Raw genomic sequence first — 16,883 nt, forward strand, 5'->3', positions numbered from 1 at the left:
GTTCACGGAATTTCGATAGCAATGTAAGAAATAGGAGCAGAGTATGCCATCTGGTCCTTCAAGCCTGCTCTGCCATTCGATAACATCATGGCTGATCTTTTCATGGATTCAGATCCACGTAACGACCCGCTCACCACAACCTTCATTTCCTTTACTGTTCAAAACTTTTTGCCTTAAAATCATTCAGTGAGGTAGCCTCAAATGCTTCACTGGGTTGGGAATTCCACAGATTCTCAATCATTTGGGAGAAGTTTGTTCTTAATTCAGTCTTAAATCTGCTGCCTCTTATTTGAGGCAATGCCTCCTCGTTCTAGTTCCACCTGCCCAACATCCCTGCTTCTATCTTATCTATTCTGCTCATAGTTTTATAAACTCCCCTGTCATTTTTTAAAAAAATATCAATGAGTATAAGTCCCAGTCTACTCAACCCCTTCTCATCAGCCATCTCAATTCTGGAATCAACCTAGTGAACCTGCTCTGTATGCCCTCCAGTGCCAGTATATCCTCTCTCAAGTCAGGAGACCAAAACTGTCACAGTATTCTAGGTGTGGTTCACCAGCGCCGTATGCAGCTGCAGCATAACCTCCCTATTTTTAAATTCTATTCCCTGACCAATGAAGGTCAGTATTCCATTTGCCTTCTGTATTACCTGCTGCATCTGAATTACCAATTTTTCTTTTGGTTCGAGCACAAGGACACCCAGTTCCCTCTGCACAGCAGCATGCAGCAATGTTTCACAATTTAAATTACGGCCCATTTTGCTGCCCTTCCTACCAAAATGGATGATTTCAACATTGGGCAAGAACCTGGCAGATGCAGTACAATCTGGTAACCTATCTATATCCCTCTGTAAACATTCAGTGTACTCTGCACACTTTGCTTTACCACTCAGCATGGTGTCATCTGTGAACTTTGACACACTACACTTGATCCCCAACTCTGAATCATCTATGAAAGGGAGGTTAGAGGTGGACAGTTTGCAAAGATGGTACAATGAAGCATCAGTCTTTCTCAAGAAGGTTGATGATGGTGTAATTATCAGTGAGAGGGACAGGCCCAGAAGAAAGAGAATTGTTAACAACATGCATCACACGGGGAAAAGTGGATGGTCAGCAGTTTCATGGGAACACGGTAGAGGGACTAGCTGTTGGAGATTATGAGCAGGAGTTCAAGTTAAACTCATCACCGGTCATCTCTCTTTCCCTCTGTCTAGTGAGAGCACAGCTCTATGGCTCTGTGGGACTATAGCAACTACCAATGCAGGGGAGATGCAATGCACTGTAAAGGGACCAAATTTCATTTGAACTATTACCAAAAAACTAGAAGATATAGGAACAGAATTAGACCACTCAATTCATCAAATTTGCTTTGCCATTCAACCATGGCTGATGTTTCTCAAAACCATTCACCTACTTTTCCCCATAACTCTTCATCCCGTCACTAATAAAAAGAAAATCCATCTCTCTATGAAATACGCTCAACGGCAAGGCCTCCACAGATCTCTGTGTCAATTAATTCTACAGATTCATCACCCTCTTCTGAAGAAATTCCTCCTTCTCTCAGTTCTAAAGTGGCATCCCTTCACTCTGAGATGATGCGCCCAGGTCCTGGTCTCTCCTATAGTGGAAACATCTTCTGCACGTCTACTCGATCCAGGCCCCTCAGTATTCTGTAAGTTTCAGTCAGATTCCCACCCACCCACCCCATCCTTCTAAACTCTAACAAGAACAGAGATTCCTCAATGAAACCTCATATGACAAGTCCTTCATCCCTGTGATTATTCTTGGTAGACATCTCTGGACACCTTCCAACACGAGCACAACATTTCTTAAGTAGTGGGCCAAACTGTTCACAGTATTCCAAATGCAGCTTGACCAGAACCTTGTTTTGCCTCAACAGTACATCTCTACCCTGTTTTCCAGTTCTCTTGAAATGAACGTCGACATTGCATTTGCCTTCCTAACCACCAACTGAACCTGTGGACAAATTGTAAGAGAATCCTGAACTAGAACTCTCAAGCCCCTTTGTGCTTTGGATTTCGAAAGCCTTTCACTAGTTTGAAAATTGTCTATCCCTCTCGTCTTCTGACCAAATTGTATAACCACACAGTTTCCTTCACTGTATTTCACCTGCCACTTCTTTGTCGACTCTCCTAGCCTGTCCCTAGTGCTTCTGTCATCATCCTGCTTCCTGGATATAACCCATCCCGCTACCTATCATTGTGTCATCTGGAACCCTAGCAACAATGCCCTCAATTCCTTTGTCCAGATTGTTAATGAACAATGTGAATAATTGGTGCCCCAACACCAAACCTGCAGAATGCCACAAGTCACTGGTTGCCATCCTGAAAAAGAGCTCTGCCAGTCACTCAATCCTCAAGATTTGTCACTGCCTTGGTCCTGAAATCATGGGCTCTCTTCTTATTTGGCAGCTTCCCATGTGGCACCTTGTCAAATGTCGTGTGGATGTCCGAACAGATCACTTCCACTCGCTCTCCTTTCCCTGAATTGCTCAGTACCTCCTCAAAGAAGTCTAAAATTTGTCAGGTATGACTTGCCCTTGATGAAGTCGTCACAATTCTACCAAGTACTCCATGATCACGTCCTTACAATGACTTGCCACATTGTTTTTGAAATAAAGATGAGTGACATGAGTTTTATCCAAAATATTAAAAATTTGCCTTCAGTCTTGAATGTGATGAACTGCAAAATCCAATCACTGCTGAAATGTGTGACCTCTTTTTGCGCCCCCACAGTATATTTAACAGTCAGGGCATTTAAAAGTCTCACTGGTGCGAGGTGATTGATTGGATGACATCTCTCTGGAAGTTTTGAAGAATTTTCCACAGCCTGGGCATTTAAAAGGTCTCTTTGCAGTATGAACACATTGATGGCATAGCAGTCCTGAAACCTCTACAGCACCTTCCGCAATCCAGGCATTGGAATGATCTCTCCTCAGTGTGAACGAGCTGGTGTTGGAGCAAGTTAAATGAATGAGTCAGTCTCTTTCCACGCACTGAGCAGGTGAATGTCCTCTTACTGGTGTGACAGCGTCGATGAATTTCCAGCTCTGATGGGGTAATTCCTCCTCACAATTGCCACATTTTCACTGTTTTCTCCCGAGTGTGACTGCATTTGTGGTTTGTAAAGCCTGACAATTGGCTGAAGCCTTGTCCACACACACACAACATGTGCGCGTCTTCACTTCAGGGCTGTTTACTCCCGTGTTCAAAATCAGATCATATTCCATTTGTAATAAAGCAGGCAACTCCATCAGATCATGTTGTAATATTTGGGTTTGTAATCTCCCCCTTTGTATATCCTGTAATATGGATGTTAAACAAACAACAGTAGAGTGAGAGGGAATATCTCCCAAGACTCTGGATTCTATGTGAAGGAAGGGACTTGAAGGAAGGCGATTTTCAATACACACAACTTGACTATAATCTTATCAGAATCTTCCAAATACTCAGCCTCTATGACTGAGAAACAGCAGGGAATGTGAACACCATCACCACCAAATTCCGTCTGGTTCACCCACCATCCTGACTTGTCTGGCATCTGGCCCTGGAGGAGCAGAGATTTCCTTCAATTAAATAATAGCAGAACTGAATTCTTTGCCTTCAGTCCCAAACACAATCTCCACTGCCTGATGACTGACTCCATCCCTCTCCCTGGCAACTGTCTGAGCCTGAACCAAACAGGTCATCGCCATGGTGAAATACTTCACACGCCAAAATTACTTTTCAACCAAATATACCCACGGTCACAAAGACTGCCCACTTCCACCCCAGTACCATCACCTGGCTCTTCTCAGTCTCTGCTCATCTGCTGCTGAATGTTTCATCCACTCCTTTGTTCCCTCTGAACTTAACTGTCCAAACACATTCCCCACCATACTCTCACATTCCCCTCCCTGCACTTGTCTAACTTTCTCTGCCTCTATTAACGGATGCACTTGAGCTCTATTTGGTGTTTTATTCTTCCTTCTATTCACTGTATCTGAATGAGAATTTTACCACTGCCCATTCTCCCAAGCATGTGCTGCTGCCTTAGCAGCTTTATCTTCCCACAAAAACTCCCACAAAGCTGTCACGGAAGGATCCACAGGTTATTCACCCAGTGATGTAATCCTGAGGTCATCCAAGTCTCTGCCGCCTGTGTGAGTGTTTGCACCAAGTCTGCTTCACCCACCATCCTATACTTGTGCTGTTGAACTTTAAGCTTTTCATTCTGCTATTCAATCTCTTGATAGTGTCCTTTTTCTCTTTCCCTGTAATGTCCTCCAGCCCTCTCAAAGGCAATTACAGATCACCAATAAATGCTAACCGAGCCGGTGAAGCCCACATCCCAAGAATGAATTTTAACAAATGTCCTCCAAGATACCTGCATTACCTCTCATTCCAAACTCCTGAGCATTCTCAATTTTAACTGTTCCACATTTGGTGCCGTCAGCCTTCATTGCTAAGGCCATAAACTGTGACAATTCCTCACTAAACTTCTCACTCTCTCAACCTCACTTTTCCACTTTCAAGTACTCCTTCAAAACTACATATTTGACCATAAAAAGATTTTTGCCAACTCGTATACCTTGTAATGTGATTGTAATCAAAAATTGCTTCATAACCACTCCTGAGGAACAGCTTGGAAGCTACCACTCTGTGAAAGGCATTATATTGATATGAATTAACTGCCATCAATTTGGACACATATCACATTCCCATCATCATCTTGGTGAATAACTCCTCAGCTAACAGCATCGTGGGGGCTCCTAAGGGAGAATAATTGCCAGCAGCAAATAGTCAGGGGATGTTCAGCTGTAAAAAAAACCTCATTTAAGAGTCAATGCAAGTAACAATAAAATACCTAAGACAGTTGCACCTATTATTGGAGTTAGAGGAAGTTAGGCAATGACAGAGAGTTGATCAGGGAGAGCAGAGATGAACCAGAGTAGTGGATGGACATTGATTCAGGTCCACAGTAATGGGGGTACACCAACCCCAGGGCCATGTCAGGCTTTCACAGTTAACTAAGAACAGCACTAGGAGCTGAATTATGCAGGTTACTAGTCAAGAAAAACTGAAAAAAAATGTGTTTTCGAATTTAAAATCAAATGCTAAAGTCTGCAGATCTAAAGAAATCATAAAAACTGGGGTCAGCGGAAACTCTCACCCAGCAATCACGGTGATGTTACTGAGCAATTGATTGTGTGATAAGATCACACACATGAACACAGTGCATTTGGGGCTCCGCAAACAGGTGATCACCATAAAAGATGTGAACATCTGTGGAGAGATTTAAAAGAAGATTGATCAGAATGAATAAATGTGGAGCTGGAAAAGCTTAGTCAGTCAGACAACATCCAAGGAGCAAGAAAGTCAACAGTTCAGGTTGAAACCTTTGTCACGACTGGGGTTGATCAGAATGGTTCAAGGAATGTATTGGTTGTAAAGTCAGGTGGAAGAAACTGAAGTTGCTCTGCATAGAGCGAAGGAGACTGACATGAGATTTGATAAAGGTGTCTACGTTTATGATAGGTTTAGAAAAGGCAGATAAAGAGCAGCTGTTACCATTTGCTGATAGTAAATGTATTAGTGACACAGACATAAGATATTGAGCAAGCGTTACTGGGAGATGTAAGGAAGGAAATTTATCTAACTTTTATTTCACTCTACTTGCATTCAAAGGCCAATAGTATCCAGTGCTCGCTGAATGAATTAAGAATAAAGTGGCACCATCAGATCTTGATATATCATTTGGTTTGAGTTTCCAATCAGCAAATCCTCTTCCAGCATGCTGTAAAATAAGTTTACAAAAGCCATCTCAGCCAGTCCGGGACAGAATTTCAGATGAAACAAACATTTCTGCGATTTTGCGTTTGCTGTGTGTAAATACTCCCATCTTCACCCCCCGCAAAAGTAGTTTATAACCTCCAGCCCGATTAGTCCAGGGGACACATTCACAACGTTCTGTCAGAGATAGTAAGAACTGTTGATGCTGGAGTCAGAGATAACACAGTATGGAGCTGGAGGAACACAGCAAGCCAGGCTGCATCAGGGGAGCAGGAAAGTTGACTCAAAGCACAACATTTTCTCCCAGGCCTTGAGTGATCGCACATGCACCCAGCCACCCTTTGCCCCACAAAAAGATTGCGGACAATAACCAGGGCCTGTCCCTAAGAGTGTGCAGCGATTTGTCCAGTTTTGTGAAATGAGGACAATACTATCTTTATGTGAACCCTAGCGCATCCACAAAGTGGTTAGGAAACTCGGCCCATCGACCGGACGGCCCACCGCCTGCTGCGCTCCGTCTCATTTGTTCCCTTTTGTGGAGCCGAGAAAAAGTACAACTGCACCTCAGGATCGCTCCGACCGAGCATGCGCCATGCCATGTTTGATCCGCGGTATGTTTGTGCATGCACAGCGATACGGAACCCGTTTGTAGGGGTCATTACCAATGTCCGGAATTCTGGGTTCATGTAACCGCCATTGTAGATTTTTAACTTTGTAAGTTACTACGGGTCCAAGTAGGCTTTCTGTTTATCTTTTGCATGCACAACTGGCCTATACAATGCATACAATAAAGAATAAAATATCCCTGTGAGTTCCATGTTTCCAATATCACAAAATCTGACACTGAACCACGCATTTAAAGCTAAAGCTGCCATACTTGTTCTGGGCCATTATTGGACAGAGAAAAGTGATGGTGGTTTAACCTGAGGGACAACACTCCTCAGGTGCAGAAAGTTTGAAAATGAAAATCATGAGCTGTAATATGATGGATATAATCTCAAACTACTGGCATCATGAGGAAAACTAGCAAATGGTTTAGTGGAAGAGTTTGGTTTGGAACTGCCTTCAGGGACGAAATTGTAGATTTCATATTCCAGTAACATATCATGTCACTGGCAGAAGTGCTGTTTTTGTCCCATTGAAGACCCCAAGACATTGAATACTGAATTATCTGTGCACTTAAAACGTCAGAACATACCAAACCAAGTGCCAGAAACTGGATTTACAAGTGAGATGTTTAATGATTGGCATTGATGTAATATAGAATAATCTCTGCAATGATGAAATTCAAAAGAATAGCCAGCAAGAGAAGTTGCAAGCATTGCATACACCTTCATTGGTGCTGTAGTAGTTCTGATTCAGCAGTCTGACTGCTGTTTCCTGGATTGATTTCCAATCAGGGAGTGAGGCTTTATTGTTCCTGTACAAACTCTTAACATGAACATGAGTTTCTGGCATTCAAACCAGCAAAGAGAGCATCTCAATCAGAATCAGTGAGAGTTTCACATCAGAAATGAATTAAATGAGAAGAAGCACTGAAATCCATTGATTTCATCTTCTCGGAAACAGCCCTACAAAATGTTTCTTGTTGAAACATACAGGTGCTTTTGGTGATGTCGTGACGAAGTCTTCAGTTTTGCCATTATTTAATTGGAGGAAATTTGTGCTCCACCAGGGCGGGATGTCAGACAAGTCAGGATGGTGAGTGACCCAGACGGAATTTGGCAGTGATGGTGTTCACATTACCTGCTGCCTGTTGGTCATTGAGGCTGAGTATTTGGAAGATTCTGGTAAGGTTATAGTCAAGTTGTATGTAATGAATATTCCCCTCCTTCAGTCCCTTCCTTCACAGAGAAGCCAATGTCTTGGGAGAGATTCTCTCTCACTCCATTGTTGTTTGTCTAACATCAATTTCACAGGATATTAGAAGGGGAAGATTTACAAACTAAACATTAGCCAAACCAATCATTACAACATGATGTGATGAATTTGTCTGTTTTATCACAAGTGAAACATGATCCAATCTTGAACATGGGAGGAAACATCCCTGGAGAGAAACTGTACACATGTTGCGTGTTTGGACAAGGCTTCAGCCAATTCTCAGGCTTCACAAACCACAAATGCAGTCACACTGGGGAGAAACAGTGAAAATGTGGCGATTGTGGGAAGGAATTCATTTCCCCACCTGAGCTAGAAATCCATTGACACTGTCACACCGTAACAGGCCATTCACCTGCTCAGTGCTTGGGAGAAGACTCACTCAGTCATTTAACCTGCGGTTACACCAACTCATTCACACTAAGGAGAGATCATTTCAATGCCTGGACTGTGGAAGGTGCTGTAAAATTTCCAGGGCTGTTATGCCATCGATGTGTTCATACTGCAGAGAAACCTTTTAAATGCCCAGATTGTGGAAAATGCTTTAAACCTTCCAGGGAGATGTCATCCGATCAATTATCTCACATTAATCAGAGACCTTTTAAATGCCCAGACTGTTAAAAATACTGTTGAAAAAAAAAACAGAATTTGCACGTCTCAACAGCGAATGGATTTCGCCATTCATCACATTCAGGACTGAAAGCAAAGTTTTCACATTTTGGTTAAAACTCACGTCAATCAGCTTTATGTCAAAAAACAATGTGGCAGATCATTGTAAGGATGTGATCACGGAGCATTTGGTAGAGTCAGCACAGCTTCATCAAGCGGAAGTCATACCTGACTAATCTTAGAATTCTTTGAGGGAATACTGAGCAAGTTAGGTAAAGGAGAGCAAGTGGAAGCGATCTGTTTGGACATCCACATGACATTTGACAAGGTGCCACATGGGAAGCTGCTAAATAAAACAAGAGCCCATGATTTCAGGGCCAAGGTACTAGCAGAGCTTGAGGATTGGGTGACTGGCAGGGCTCTTTTTCAGGATGGCAGCCAGTGACTAGTCGCATTCAGAAGGGGTCAGTGTTGGGACCACAATTAATAACAATTTAGACAAAGGAATTGAGGGCATTGTTGCTAGGGTTGCAGATGACACTATGATAGGTGGAGGGACGGGTCATAATCAGGAAGCAGGATAATTACAGAGTGACTTGGACAGGCTAGGAGAATGGACAAAGAAGCAGCAGGTGGAATACAATGAGGAAAATGTGAGGGTATACAATTTGGTCAGAAGACTAGAGTCATAGATTACATTTGAAACAGAAAGGCTTTATAAATCTGAAGCACAAAGTGACTTCAGGGTTCTCTTAGAGTTAGTGTGCAGCTTCAGTTGGTGGATAGGAAGAAAATACAATGTACGCATTCATTTCAAGACAGCTGGAAAACAGGAGCAGAGATGTACTGTTGAGGATAAACAAGGCTGTGGTCAGACTGCATTTGGAATATTGTGCGCAGTTTGGCCCAGTATCTAAGTAAAGATGTGCTGGTGTTGGAGGGTGTCCAGAGGTGGTTTGCAAGAATAATCACAGGGGTGAAGGACTTGTCATATGAGGATTGGTTGAGGACTCTGTTCTTGATGGAGTTTAGAAGGGTGAGGTGGGGGTTTGGAATCTATTTGAAAGTTACAGAATACTGAGGGATCTGGATTGAGTGGACTTGGAGAAGATGCTTTCATTACAGGAGAGTCAAGGACACAGGGACAGCACCTCAGAGTGAAGGGATGACATTTCAGAACTGAGAGAAGGAAGAATTTCTTCAGACAGTGGTGAATCTTTAAAATTAATTGATGCAGAGAGCTGTGGAGACCGAGTCATTGAGCGTATTTCAGACAGCAGTAGATATTTTCTAGGTTAGTCAGGGTTTGAAGGGTTATGGGGAAAAAGCAGGAGAATGGTTTTGAGAAACATATTAGCAATGATTGAATGGCAGACCAAATTTAATGGACCAAATGGTTTAATTCAGTACCTATATTTTATGATCTTTTGGTAATAGTTCAAATAAAATTCAGTCACTTTTGCCGTGCATTGCATCTCTCCTGCCGTAATAGTTTCCAGAGTGCCAGACAACCACAAGGTTGTGCTCTCAGTAGAAAGAAAGAGAGATGACTGGTGATGAGTTTAACCTGAGAGATCTCCTGTTCATGGGACCCAGCTCCTTGTCCTTCTACAGTGGCTCCACTAAACTTCTGACCATCCACTTCTGCCTGTGTGATAGATTTTTTTTTAACAATTCTCTCTATAACTGTTGGTTCAGTCTCTCTCACTGATAATCCCACCATCATTGGCCTTCTTGAGAAAGACTGACTGTTCATCCTGCCAATTTTGCAAACTGTCCATCTCCAACCTCCCTTTCATAGATGATTAACAGTTGGGGTAGCAAGTTAGTGTGTCAAAGTTTGCAGATGATGCCAAGATGGGTGGTCGAGCCAAGTGTGCAGAAGACACTGAATGTTTACAGATGGATATAGATAGTTTCAGAGAGTGGGTTAGGTTCTGTCAGACAGAGTATAATGTTCAGGTTATCTATTTTGGTAGGAATAACAGCAAAATTGACTGCAATTGAAATTGTGAAACTGCTGCATTCTGCTGTGCAGAGGGACCTGGGTGTCCCTGTGCACGAACCAAAAACATTTAGTATGCAGATGCAGCGTGTAATTAAGAGAGTAAATGGAATGCTGACCTTCAATGGAAAAGGAATGGAATTTAAAGATAGGGAGGTTATGCTGCAGCTGCATATGTTGCTGGTGAGGCCACACCTAGAGTACTGTGTACAGTTTTGGTCTCCTGACTTGAAAGGATACGCTGTCACTGGAGAATGTACATAAGAGGTTTACCAGGTTCATTCCAGAATTGAGATGGCTGATGAGGAGAGATTGAGTAGACTGGGACTATTCTCACTGAAATTGAGAAAAATGATGGGGGAATGAATAAAATTATGAATGGGTTAAATATGATAGAAGCAGAGATGTTGGGCGGTTGGAATTAGAACTAAGGGGGCATTGCCTCGATTTATGAATTAGTTGAGAAGGAACTACTTCTTCCATAGGATTGTGAATTTGTGGAATTCCCTGACCATTGAAGCATTTGAGGCTACTTCATTGAAGGATTTTAAGGCAAAGATTGTTGAACAGCAAAGGAAATGAAGGCTATGGTGAGCTAAGTGAAGCTGAATCCATGAAAAGACCAGCCATAATCTTATCGAATGGCAGAGCATGCTTGACAGAGCACATGGCCTACTCTTGCTCCTATTTATTATGTTCTTCTTGAAATTCCCTGAATTTGGTTGTCCCTCAAGGACCTATCCTGGATGTGCTGTTGCACCTTTTATTATCACAGACTTTAAGATTTATCCAATAACAGATATTATGCTAACTGGTCTACAGTTAGTTTTTTTTAACATAAAGGTACTATATTGGCAATTTTCTAATCCTCTGGTACTTTTCCAAGCTTTAAAGATTCTTGGAAGATGGCTACTAGTGAATCCATGATTTTTGCAGCGAGTTCTTTTCATATCCTAGGTTGCAGCCGCCAGATCCAGGAGTCTAATTGGTCTTTAGCTCCATTAGCTTTCCTAAAAATTCATCTCCAACGATATTCATTGCATTTATTTCCTGTCTTTTTTGTTTGCCTTTTGGCTATTAAGCGAGTTTGAAATGCTATGAGTGGCTCCTACTGTGAAGACTGGTGTAAAGTATTTATTCAACTCTTCTGCCATTTCCTGCTTCCCCGTTATTATTTTCCTGATTCATTCTCTCAAGGGACTGCGCCGACTAGATTTAGACAGACCGACTTTTTTTTAATCTGTAGAAAAATTAAGGGTTATGGGGAATGGAAGCACAGTGGCATTGAGGGTTATCAGATCTGCCATGAGCTCATTAAATGATGGAGTGGATTCAATCGGCCGAATGGCCTCCTCCTGCTCCAACACCTTGTGGATGGCCGTGTTTTTCATACATGGTGGAAGCCCCTACAATTGGGAGAAAGTTTCTGCATCCGATACAGAATAGATGCTCTCTTTATGGATATTACCAGGCATGAGCAATCATTCTAAAGCACTCGATTCCCTTTATTGTGGAAAGTTTTATCGCTATTTGTACATCAAACATGAAGCAATGTGCCAATTTTCCACACAAGTGCAAATTGTTCCATCAAACAGTGAATGTGACGACAAGTGCAGCATTTCCTGAACGTTGCAGGAATGGAAATTTGTCGCAGGATTAAAACATTGTATTCTGGGAGAGGTGATGTGGATTGGGGAGGAAAGTATTCATCCTAGGAATTTGGAAAAGAAAGGAAGGTTCAACATCAGAAAGTAACTTGCAGGGATTGAGAGGTTGGAACTTGAATATGACGGGTTTATAGCAACATGGGCAGTACCAGCAAGGGAGCTATTAACAATTGGAGAAAATAAAGATCTTCAGTGGTCAGACACTTCATGGGAACAGGACCATTGGAGCAGGAAATGAGAGTCTTGGACATGGTGAGCTCTAACATGGCAAGACAGGAAATGGAGGTAGAGTGAAGACACGTATATGTCCAGGGCTCGGACATGGAAAAAAAAACTTTTGAGGCACTTTGTCCGAAAGAGCGAATGAGGGGGAAAACGAGACAGGAAGCTGATCAGATTGTCTCAATCTTAGTGACAAAGAAGCTCCATATATTCCCTGTACTTATTGCTGGAGGTGAGGATGGAAGAGGCAGGAGAGAGGGAGAGCTCTTCAAAAATAACAAACTTGTGTCCTTTATTTAAAAAGCTCACCACACTGTGTAATTGTTACATATCTGATTTACTTGACACTGAGAATACTAGCAACTTTAACTTGGTTGGATTTTAATAACATCAACCGAATAAGAGCCTGATATACATGGATCAGTTATGGATGTGATTAACAGGAAAATCCCAACACCGGAACTACTTGTGACAACGCTGGTGCCTCACCAGATGGGATGAATGAGCAAATTTCTTCTCACACATGGAGCAGGCATATGGTCTCTGCCCTGTGTGAACTCGCTGGTGTGACCGAAGGTGAGATGATTGAGTGAACTTCTTCTGACACATGGAGCAGGTGAATGGCTCCTCTCCAGTGTGAGTGCGTTGTTGTAGAGTGAGTTCAAATGAATGCTTGAGCCCAGTCTCACACTGAGAGCACTTGAATGGTCTCTCATCTGTGTGGACACTTTGATGGCGTGTCAGTTCCCTGGAGCTTTTATAGCACTTCCCACAGTCTGTACATTTAAAAGGTCTCTCGATAGTATGAACCTGCTTGTGTCTCAGCAGGTTGGACAAATTAGTAAAGACTTTGTCACAAACAGAGCAAGTAAACGACCTCTGTCCAGAGTGAACTCGCTGGTGTTGCAGCAAGTGTGCTGACCGAGTGAAGGCATTCTCACAGACGGAACACAGGAACAGCCTCTCCCCAGTGTGACAGCGCTGATGAATTTCCAGCTCGCAGGGGAAATTAAATGCCCTCCCACAGTCCCCACATTTACACAGCATCTCCCTGTCATGACTGCGCTTGTGTTTGGACAGGCCGGATGATTGGCTGAAGCCTCGACCACACACAGAACACGTGTACGGTTTCTCCCCACTCAGAGAGGTGTTTTCTTCTTCCATGGTCAAAATCCAATGATATTCTGGTTACAATAAATTGAGTAATTTGTCAATTCTTGATGAGATGTTTGGTACGAGTTTCTTGACTGTGAATCCACCCGTTGAATACGCTGTGAAATTGATTTAGACAGAAGAAAACAAGTGAGTGGGAACCCACAAGAAATAAAAACAGCATGTGAAATTAAGCTGAATGAAACTGGTGATTAGTGGGGCTGGCGTGAGGAAAATGTGACCCTGATCATAACTGGTTCACAGAAGTCCTTTAGGAGAACCGAAGTTACAATATCTCTGGGATCAGAGAGAAGTGCAAAAGAGAAGTGGGAGCTATAAGGAGTGTATCTACGAAATGTTGAAAGGCAGCCTGGTCAGGCAAACACTTCTGTGTTGAGGAAGGTGTCGATCTGTTCGACATCCACTTGGACACAGATGTAGACACTTGGAGGAAATAAAATAAAACACAAAACAAAATCCGCTTTGGCCCTGCTTTACCATTCAATAAGGTCATTGCTGATGCTCAATGTCAACACTATATTCCCAATTTTGAACCATATTCCTTGATATCTTGAAAATCTAAACATTTACTATATCCAAGAAAGTAATTAACTCAGAGACCAAACCTCCACAGTTTCAGATCAATTCTCATCGATCGACTCAGTATCTGGAGACTGTGAACCCTGTTTCTAGACTGCCCACCCAGGGGAAACAATCTCCCTGCATCTCATCTGCTTGGCCCTAATATAGTTTTATGTGTTCTTCTAAACTCTAATAAATTCTGGCAGAGTCAAACCAATCTCAGGCAGAGTCAAACCATTTCAATCATATTCTTCCCTTCTGTTTTGGCAAAGTTTATAACTCCACATTTATCCATGTTTTCCTGCACCTGACATGTTTGTTCATACACCCAGCACTTCTGCATCAACCTCAGCTTCCTTGCATGCTTTTCACTACTCACAATCCCATTTTTTTCCATACATATTCATTGATAGGATGTGGGTGTCACTGATGAGGCTGGCATTTATTGATGAGTTTACTATTGGTTTAGTCATACATGGTCATCAAAATTGTTTATGTTGCTTTTGGTTCCCTCATCCAAGCCTTGAAGAACAGAAACTTCCTCCAATTAAATATTGATTGAAGTATTTCTCATCAAGTCGCTAACAATTCCACGAGACAGAACCAGTTTGTCAGCAACCAGAATGTTACACAGACTCCAGAAACGGGTTTCTGCCCTCATTTCTGCACCATCACCAAGGCCAACAATTTTGACTACAATAACATCACCCTGCCCACAGCTCAGACTGATCTTAACCATAGTGTCCGAATTAGAAAACAGGTCATTTTTTAAACTGTTCTCAAATGTCTCCATGATCTTGTATGTCATAATCTCCCCAAAATCTGAATAAAGCTAACATATCTGGGCCTTCTAACTCTCCTCTTTGTTCATCTCTTCTTCCTCCCTGCAAGATGCTCATTAATGCCTACCTCCTTGAGAAAGCTTTCAGAGGTTTGCCCTAATATGTACTTTATAGTTCTGTGTCAAAAGCAAGAAGTACTTAGCAGGCTAGACAGTGTCAGAGGAGTGAGAAACAGTTAATCTTTCAGTCTAGGCAGGCTTACCGTTGGGGATAAAAACAGTGCATAATCAGAAGTGGAAGATAAATTTGCTCAAGAAAAGAATTTCTAACAATGAAAAATGAAATTAGATCTTAAAACTGCTAAAGCACAATCCCAATTTACTTCTGGCCAGCAAAACCAGCAAAAACAAAACATTTCAAACCTTTTAAAATGTACCCATTATTAGAGTCGCAGGAAGTTCGACAAGACAGAGACTTTCACAGAGGACAGAGGTGAATTCAGATTCACAGGAAAGCAGTCACACTCGCTCCAGATGGACGGAACTTAATAGTAAAGCTCGAAATTGTAGATGAAGTCTCATGAAAACAAACATCTCCAACGATCCACTGTGTCGTTAAAGATAAAACCCACAGGAACCCGCAGATACAAAGGTTTCAGAGTCTCCCTGCAGGAAGAGAATTCAAAAGTGGTGCCATAGAACAGGTGGGCGCGGTGACGTCACCACGTTGGAGTCAGCGACGCATCGCTGCACACCTGCGCAAGTGTGCCGTGGGGAATATTCCTCAATAGATCTGCGCCTGCGCGGGAGTGAGCAATGCACATGCGCAGAGAGGCTCACCCAAATCTCGAAGGTTGTTACACTCAATTGGCAGAAGCTCGTGTCCAGTTATTATTTTCATAACATTCAATGCTGTCCACCTTACACCTTCTAAGGATTGGTTGCTCAGTTGGCTGGACAGCTAATTTACAATATAGAATAACACCTCCAATGCAAGTTCAGTTTCTGCACCAGGCAATGTACCAGGAAGGTCCTGTCCCACTCTTTCACCAGAATATCTCAACAGTTAATCCAAGTTTTAGAGGTCCTCAGTAGTATAGGGTTAATATCATGCGGCAGGACAGGAACAAAAATAAAGTTGCTAGAAAAGCTCAGCAGGCCTGGCAGCATCTGTGAAGATAAAAAACATTTCAACACCAGTGATCCTTCCTCAGAACAGGCAGGCCAGGGTTCAATTTCCCAATGCTTGTGGAAATCTAAACTTTGGGCAGCACGGTGGTTCCGGATTAGCACTGCTGCCTCACGACACCAGATCCTGCGTTCAACTTTACCCTTAAGTGATTGTCCGTCTGGAGTTTGTTCATTCTCCCCATGCCTGCATGGGTTTTCTCCTGGAGCTCTAGCATCCACTGTCCAAAGATGTGCAGGCTAGTTGAGTTGGCCATACGAAATTGTCCGTACTGTTCAGGGATGGCTGGAGTAGGCGTGCTTTCGGAGGAATGGGTCTGGGTGGGATCATCTGAGGGGCAGTGTGGAGTTTTTGAGCTGAAGGGCCTGTTTCCACACTGTAGGGATTCTATGTAATATCATATTTAGTCCTGAAAATATAAATTGCCCTTCAAATCTGTGTAGCTTTTTAAAGATTGATCTTCAAACCTGCACTGATCAGTCAGAAATAAGGGGACGGGAGGAGGCCAATCACTTCCTCAAGATCAAGGTCGTTCAATTAAATCATGGCTGTTTAGCCAGCTGAATGGATTTTTACTGCACCATCCACATATCCCCCAATATCTTTAAAGTGGAGTAATCTATTTCTAACTTGAAAGAAATACCACAGCCTCTGTGGTAGAGAATTCCAAGACTTGCCTCATTCTCAATGAGGAAATTCCTCCTTGTCTCAGTCTCAAATGGCCCAGCTGTGTTCCCTGATCTGGACTTGCTCATTTGGGGAATAATCATTCCCGCACCAACCCTGACAAGCCAGGTATAGTTCTGTTACTGCTCTCTGTGCAACTTCATGTGTCTTTCCATGTCTAGTATACAGCAACAATTACTCAGCCAAATCCCATATTAAACACTCAGGCTGGTGAAACTGAATTAAAACCAGAAAACCTGCTGATCAAAACATGAAGCGACGGTTGGGGGTAGTCTCTGAAAGTCTTGTTATAAACCATTCCAGCAGCGCTTTTTGGCCCT

General features: G+C 42.6%; 1 protein-coding gene across 1 annotated transcript; it reads right to left on the minus strand.

The window, feature by feature from the left end:
• Positions 1–12,634: 12,634 nt before the first annotated feature.
• On the minus strand, positions 12,635–13,336 carry LOC132210198 (gastrula zinc finger protein XlCGF71.1-like). Its single transcript, XM_059649623.1, has one exon. It carries the CDS (start codon positions 13,334–13,336, stop codon positions 12,635–12,637), a length of 702 nt encoding a protein of 233 aa, XP_059505606.1.
• Positions 13,337–16,883: the final 3,547 nt, after the last annotated feature.

This window comes from Stegostoma tigrinum, chromosome 11 (assembly GCF_030684315.1).
Source record: "Stegostoma tigrinum isolate sSteTig4 chromosome 11, sSteTig4.hap1, whole genome shotgun sequence".
NCBI lineage: Eukaryota > Metazoa > Chordata > Chondrichthyes > Orectolobiformes > Stegostomatidae > Stegostoma > Stegostoma tigrinum.